This window comes from Mizuhopecten yessoensis, unplaced genomic scaffold (genome assembly GCF_002113885.1).
Source record: "Mizuhopecten yessoensis strain PY_sf001 unplaced genomic scaffold, ASM211388v2 scaffold9561, whole genome shotgun sequence".
NCBI classification, from domain to species: domain Eukaryota; kingdom Metazoa; phylum Mollusca; class Bivalvia; order Pectinida; family Pectinidae; genus Mizuhopecten; species Mizuhopecten yessoensis.
The window spans coordinates 1125686-1132943 of record NW_018408109.1 but is presented as its reverse complement, the minus strand read 5'-3'; the positions used below and the strand labels follow the sequence as shown (position 1 = coordinate 1132943).

The following is a 7258-nucleotide window of genomic DNA, read 5'->3' as shown; positions in this document are numbered from 1 at the left end:
TTTTCCTTTGTTTGAATTTTGTCCTAAATTTATCAATTTTGAGTTTGAATTACGGTTGTGTGAACACTCTGGGTGTTCGTTTCTTGTTTTGCCGGTGTATTGACACTGTAACATTTTTTTTCTATCTCATTTCAGAACTAGATACAATATTCCATGTATGCATATAAGTGGACCCTTTCAGCTTGCCCATTGCCTAATGTGTTCAACAAGACACTAGATTCACGGGGAAGTCAAATATGGTTCCAATGAAAAAGCAAGCCAGGACAATCTAATGAAACAGACATTTATTTTGCCGTTTGATGGAAACATAAGTTGTGTTTCTGCCTTGCTGAGATTCGATGCGTACTGTTGATGAATGTTCTTATAATATTAAATTTTACATATACAGTACAATTGTATCATTTGTTGTGTCCTCATTTGCGATGACGAAAAAAACCAATCAATTATAGCATGTCTATATAGGTGCGCAAATGTTACGTTTGTATGTATGTAGTTTCGCTTTCTTCGGACTAAATGCTGATTGGCTGCATGCACGACTTGTTGAAGAAATGAGCTTTGTAAAAATTGAACGCTGGATTGGTTGCAAATCTTACAAGAACTGTAAGGTTTGTAAGATCATTGGCAATAGTAGTACATTTTCAACAATATTATACTACCACAACTTTTACATACACTGTGACCGTTGTGAAATATACGTCAAGAATAAAATATTCAACACAGATACACATATTTTATTCTGATTGTAAGACTCAACAACAACCTTTTATGGGCAAATATCAGCCTCTGAACAATTCCAAAATCTTTCATATTTATTCAGTTTTGACACAAGTCAAGTAACAAGACATGCCTATTTTACGCTTGTTCTTAACACAGAAACCTGCCTCGGTCACAAATGCTTCCCTATTCTCTGTACCCCAGCCAATACCGTTCCCTGCAGCGCCCTCTGTCGACAGACTACTCGGAAGGCAGATAACCGAGCTGAGGCTGTACCCTACTGCGGCAAGATTCAAGTCACCTATGTTATCTCTATGGCAACTGTGAACGGCTGGATCTGCAATGGAAACCACACCGTCGTCTTTTAATACTCGGAACACCTCGCTCATGCATTCTACTGGATATGGAAGATCATGAAGCACGTCATGAATAATTATCCAATCGAATGTTTTTGTCCAATCGTTTGGCAATGATGACGCATTTGCCGTGAGAAACTTCACATTAGCAAGGTTTTCCGTTTTGGCTTTTGCTTTGTCAATGGCGTCTTCATTGAAGTCGGCACCGTAGACTGTGACGTCAGGAAAACGTTTGCCCAGTGCACGAGTCAACATTCCAGATCCTGATCCAAGATCAAGTATGGTTGTCACAGTTGAGGATCCTGAAATTGAAATGTAATTGTAAAGTTTGTGTTTGCTCGATGGATATTTGCATTAGGCGGCATGATACTCCTAATAACTAGCCAGCTACATTGGGCAACATGAGGGTCTATTAAATTACATATCTGGCAGCAATACTTTACATTGAGTTCCGCGTTATTTCTAATTTGTAAAAAATGAATATTGAAACTCTTATAATACAGAGTAGCAACCGATACTCACAATGAATTAAATATTTTAGTTTGTGACCATTAACAGTGATAAATATGTCTTCCCATCAGAATATTTCCTTATTTTATTCTTTTACTGCTATTTCTCATTAACTTATCAAGTCCCAACCCTTTCAATCGGTCCCGTCCCTTTTTCACTGACCACATCTGCCAGCATTTCTTCGGCTCCCGACCGTGAAGAAGGACTTAATATTAGATATGGGTATTACCTCTTATTGTTAAAACTGATTCAAGCATAGAATCCACGATAGTACATGCATTTCCTCCTTCTAGTCTGCTGTCTAAGGCGTCAGGTAGTCCAGCAGGCATATCATCGTATCCAAACCCTACAGTGTAAGATATCCATTGGTAAAAAAATCAATGTCAAAAATATCTAGAAACTTTGGTGTCACGATTTTTCTTTCGATATTTTCGACATTCAACTTTTTTTTAAACATTATTTAAACATTTTATTGACACAATAATAAAAATAATAAAATAATAAAACATTTATTTGGACTTATTAACAATTTTTTTCTGTTAACGTGAAAGCGTTTTTCAACGATACTATAGTTTTATACATTAATAACAAATTGTATATAAATACAAACTGAAAAGTGGTGTGATGGTGTATCATTAAGTATTTAACCAGGTATCCAATGTTTGCAATTATAATGTCATAATGATAATGAAGTCAAAAATCTGGTTATGACATTAAAATCGGATATATCGATATCTGCTTTGTACAGTCTTTACCTAAAGCTACTTACAATGTACCAATAAAGTTGTTTATTCCAATACCAGAAAGAACCACGTGAATGTTTTCCAATTGAAAGATGCCGGTATAGTTCCATTCCCTCCTTTGAGTAATTGGGGAACGATCATAACGTGATGTCAAATTTAAATTACGTTGGAAAATTACGTTGGTAACAATAGAAAGCACAATCTTGTTCCCCCAAAAATAGCTGTTCCAATCATTTAAACAGTGTGTTAAAACTGTATTTTGAAAATGAATGAGACCACGGAGAATGGTAAAATAATGTTGTATTTGTTGGTTATTCATTGTAACGCAATTTTTAAAATTAGTAATGGTATTCAATAAATTCCCTGTCAAAGATATTTTTGATACACTACCGCGCTTTATGAAGTATGAGTGAATGAAACAATGAATTAAAATGATATAACTGTAGGTGTATAAGTGTCAATGTCATAAAGGCTCGTGTCATATCAAATAACTGAACGAGTTAAATATATTCAATATGACATGGACACTCTTGTAAGATTACATCTATCACATAACAATCATAATTTGGAGAGAAAAAAAACACTTAAAACACAATCATTTGTTCTCAGCTGACTATATTCAGTTAAAACCGAAGTACTCCAATTATAGTATCGTCGTTCCTTGCATTGCAAAGTAGTTCCGTTGGTCTTAATGAACAGTTTTACATGCAATAAAAAAATAATGACAAATAAACATTTCAAATGGTATGTGGTAAAGTAAATGGAAGTACTACCTATAGCGGCGTAGGAATATGTCCCACAGTTTTGACTAATCGTTCACGTGAGTATTACTATATTGATGGCATGGCCGTATACGTATGACACAGTAAAAGGGGTAAGTTATATAATGTATATATCGGTAATCATCTGGGAGGTTTGTATCGGCTACAGTCATCGTAGTTCATGTAGGATGATACATGTCTTACCTGCCGGACCGTTCTTTCGAAAGCATTCTATGGCTTTTTTTGTCATGACATTTACGAAGGGGTACAGGAAAGCGAAGTTCAAACTCTTGACCCCAGGCTTGCAACCGTCGGGGATGAAATAGTTGTCAGAGTCATCTAGGGAGACGATTTTGCTGGCTACCATACAGCCCAGCCATTCCCGAACGTATCTAGAAAATTAAATTAATTAATTATTAGATATTATCTAAATAAAAACACATAAATGTTCTATACGTTCATGCAAAATGCATTCATAATTTTATCGGGAAAGTGCATGTATTCACCAAGGGTTTACAATAAAATATATATTATACTGGACTGGCCCCTATTTTAATTTCGATACTTGATCGTTTTGTTTGTGACCATATATTCTCACTTCAGCTTAGAACATAAACATTTTAGACTTAAGTTTCGTGCCCTCTTTCATTTGGTGTTTGTCATATGCATACGGGTGTCGAAACAATGTTAAAGGAGTGACGGCATTTCACAACGTAACTGACAAAGATGTCTCCAAGGAAAATAATTACGGAAAATAACATGTTTGCGAACTATTTACAAGTATAGTGTTTGAAAACACGACAAACGCAAAACATGCACTAATGGTGAAATTATGAAAATAATCATAACAAGAAACCGGAAATGGCGATACATTACCTTTTCATGTAAACGATTGAATATTGTTAGAGTAACTGTACCGTAGAGTTTCTAATGGTAGATGACGGATATAGCGGAATAACATTACCTAAAAAGTGTAAATGGGTTTTGTTCATGAATGAATTTCAAAGAAGCAGCATTCCAAGCATCACATGTGATACACATCCTTTAAGATACATAAGCCCTGCAAGTTTAGTTGATGTACAACAAGTACTTACTTAGTAACTGACCTTAACTTTCATTCTTTTTGTTCATATTTTGCTATTGCATCGTCGATTTTAAATGCGAATTATGGTTTTGTAAACACTTAAGGTTTTTTTAGTCCATAAAAATCATAACGATTCCTATCCAAACAGTCAAAATCCGAACAGAAATTTTGATTTAATTATGAAATTTTATTATGAATGTTTCCTGTTTCACTCTGCCTGAACTCGAATGTTACATCTTGCCTAGCCAACAAGTCAAATATAAGTTACATTGAATATCTTAATCTTCAATTGTTCTATCTATAAAAAGCAAGAGAATACTAACTCAACAGCAAAATCGTAATTCGAACTCAATCTCTGCACCCATGGAATATTTCACAGTAAAAAATGATGGCCACCTTGTGGGTGATTTTCAATTGTTTTATTTACGAAAAGCAAGAGAATATCAAAGCGTCAGCAAAATCGTACATCGAACTCAATCATCTTCCATACTCCAGGGGTTACGCTAATTTCCACTCTCTGCACCCATGGAATATGTGACAGCAAAAAGGGGGATCAGAGTGCGCCACCTCGTGAATGAGACGAGAAGACTAGTTTGATCCTTTGAGGTATATAAAAAGAACCTTGCGGTCGAATATCGGTAAAATTGACAGTCGGGTGTCGCTCCTCTGTAATCTCCAAAAGACATGTTAGCATAAGATTGGTCAGGTTTGTTTTTACCTGAGAACAATCAAAAGCTAGCCGCGTGTCTTCAGTTTTGCTGACATATTCCAGGGGTGCAGAGAGCGAAATTAAGCCGAACCCCTCGAGTATCGAGGATGAACTCAACATGAAATAAGGAAACATGTCACGGAGAATTTCAAAAAGGGATCACGTCTTCTGCTTCATAGTGGATACCCTCCACGTCAATCTAGGGTAAATTCATGAACTGTCAGGTCCTCATAACGAAAAACGGGGTCAGTGAAAAAATCCGAAACAATGTACATTTATGAGATAATGAAACACAGCGACCTTCATACAGTGCAAAGGAATGGCATCTTTCAAACTGAGATTATCTAGACATGGTTGGCAAAATGATAGTACAGTTCATATCAGTTTTTATTAATGTTATCTATTTTCATCATTTTTAAGAAAAAAATAAAGTCACCTACGTAATAACCATTTTACAAATAAAATTGTATATCGATGACAATTTTTATTTACAGAAACACTTCGTTCAATTTTTTTTAAATAACAAATATTCGAATGTCGTTTCATATGCGTATTATTCATATTGGTCGATATGCATGTAACAGCAGAAGAAGATATTGTAGATTATGAGCTACTGCTTGGATATTGAGGATAAATGACATTTCATATAAAAATACCAATGTTATAATATATGAGAAACAATATACTCCGTACCTCATGCTGTAATGGAGTAGCTCCATGAATATTGTGTTATTTTGTATCTTTTTATACATATGCATTGTTATAGAGGTTTAATATGATATGAAACTTAAATAAGTCTTATATGCGTCATAAATTGATTGATTTTTCAGGTAAATTAAAAAAACATCACATTTTAATAGTCGCTACGATTGAAATAAAACTTGCACTTCTAGGGAATAAGCGTTCATACCTGGAGATGACTTATAAAGTATTTTTGCAAACCAAATATTCGATTTTTGCATATTCAAAAACATGTTATATCACATGTGATTTCATAGGTTTGAAAAAAATTAATGATGAAATAGCTGCCATTTAAATGTGCAATATTGGATTTTTGTGAGCAATATAACATTGATATAAACAAATTATTTCGTTGTGACGCACTTTCCGCGCTATGATATAGGCTCGTATTTGTCAACATATATGTTGAAAGAATTAAGTCAACACAATAATATTCCAAAAATACAGACCAAGACATGTAACGGAAAGACATAATAATAAGTTATGATAGATAAAAACATATGCTTGAATAACATTCAGACCACAACGACTTATCGTGTTGACCTCCTACCACCATTAAATTAAACTCGAGTCAATATTAGTTCAGGGAGCGTAGGTAGATCTATCGTTCAAAGTAAGCGATCACCAAGGTTGCAGGTGAAACAGTGCTGAGGTCCCAGGGCATGTAAACTGTATTTGTTACAATTGAACGATGAACAAATGGGAAAACATGAAAATAAATGCAAGCGCTTGATATATTCGGGTAAATAAAGGTCAACTCGACAGATCGTACACAAAGTATGGCTAGTACTATAACCTTTCCTTAAGGTGACAAAGGTCGGCCAGGTGTTGACTAGACACGGGTGTGGCCAGGTTTGTAAGGGCGTCAAATAATCCCAGCTCCTTTCCAATAGTGATGGAGGAAGTGATATACCCTCCTGCTATAATGCTGGTAATGTTGGTTTGGTAGCTCTCTAGGTCCATTTCACTGGGATGTAAGTCACGCGTACCACTACTAGATGGCAATGGGGGGAGGACGTTGACCTGGTTTGTGACCTAGCTAGTAACAGCACCTGTTATACTACTTGGTACGCAGCCGTGAACTCCGGACGTGCTGTTATAGGGAATTTTACACATGGATAGCCATAACCGTATCCGTTCCGCTGAAAATGTTCAAATATGTCTAGCAGTCGGACTCGGTTGATTTTTCTTGCATTTAACTTTGCTAACAGTTTATAGTTTACATAGCATTNTAGTCCTATATGACTGGTCTAAAAATGCATGTTTTTATTTCTCAGATCCGTATTTTTTGACCGATTTCGATAAAATTTGGCATGATTATTCTATACTGCATCCTTGATTTTTTGAATCAAATAGTTTTTATAAAAAAGTTAAATTTGATTAAAAATTAAAGTTTAAATTCATTTTAATTTTAATTTTTTAATTATTTTTTTAATGGCAGAGTGTTTAAATATAGACACTTAAATTTGCATATTATGTGGTTTTATGTATTCCTACACCTGATTTTTAAAAGTAAAAATGGAGGAATTCTTTGAATTGTATCAATACAGAATATTAGAAAATTCAGTTATCAGTGCAGAAAATGGAACATGTAGAATCTGGCAGGGACCATTAACAAAGAATGGAAAATATGGACTGAT

The 7258-nt window shown here is 34.8% G+C and overlaps 1 protein-coding gene across 1 annotated transcript; it reads right to left on the bottom strand.

Moving 5' to 3' along the window:
• Window positions 1-330: 330 nt before the first annotated feature.
• Window positions 331-3461, bottom strand: LOC110458352. Its single transcript, XM_021510010.1, has 3 exons — window positions 3289-3461; window positions 1810-1926; window positions 331-1372 (listed from the first exon to the last, which is right to left on the bottom strand). Exons 1-3 carry the CDS (start codon window positions 3449-3451, stop codon window positions 810-812), a joined length of 843 nt encoding a protein of 280 aa, XP_021365685.1. The 5' UTR covers window positions 3452-3461; the 3' UTR covers window positions 331-809.
• Window positions 3462-7258: the final 3797 nt, after the last annotated feature.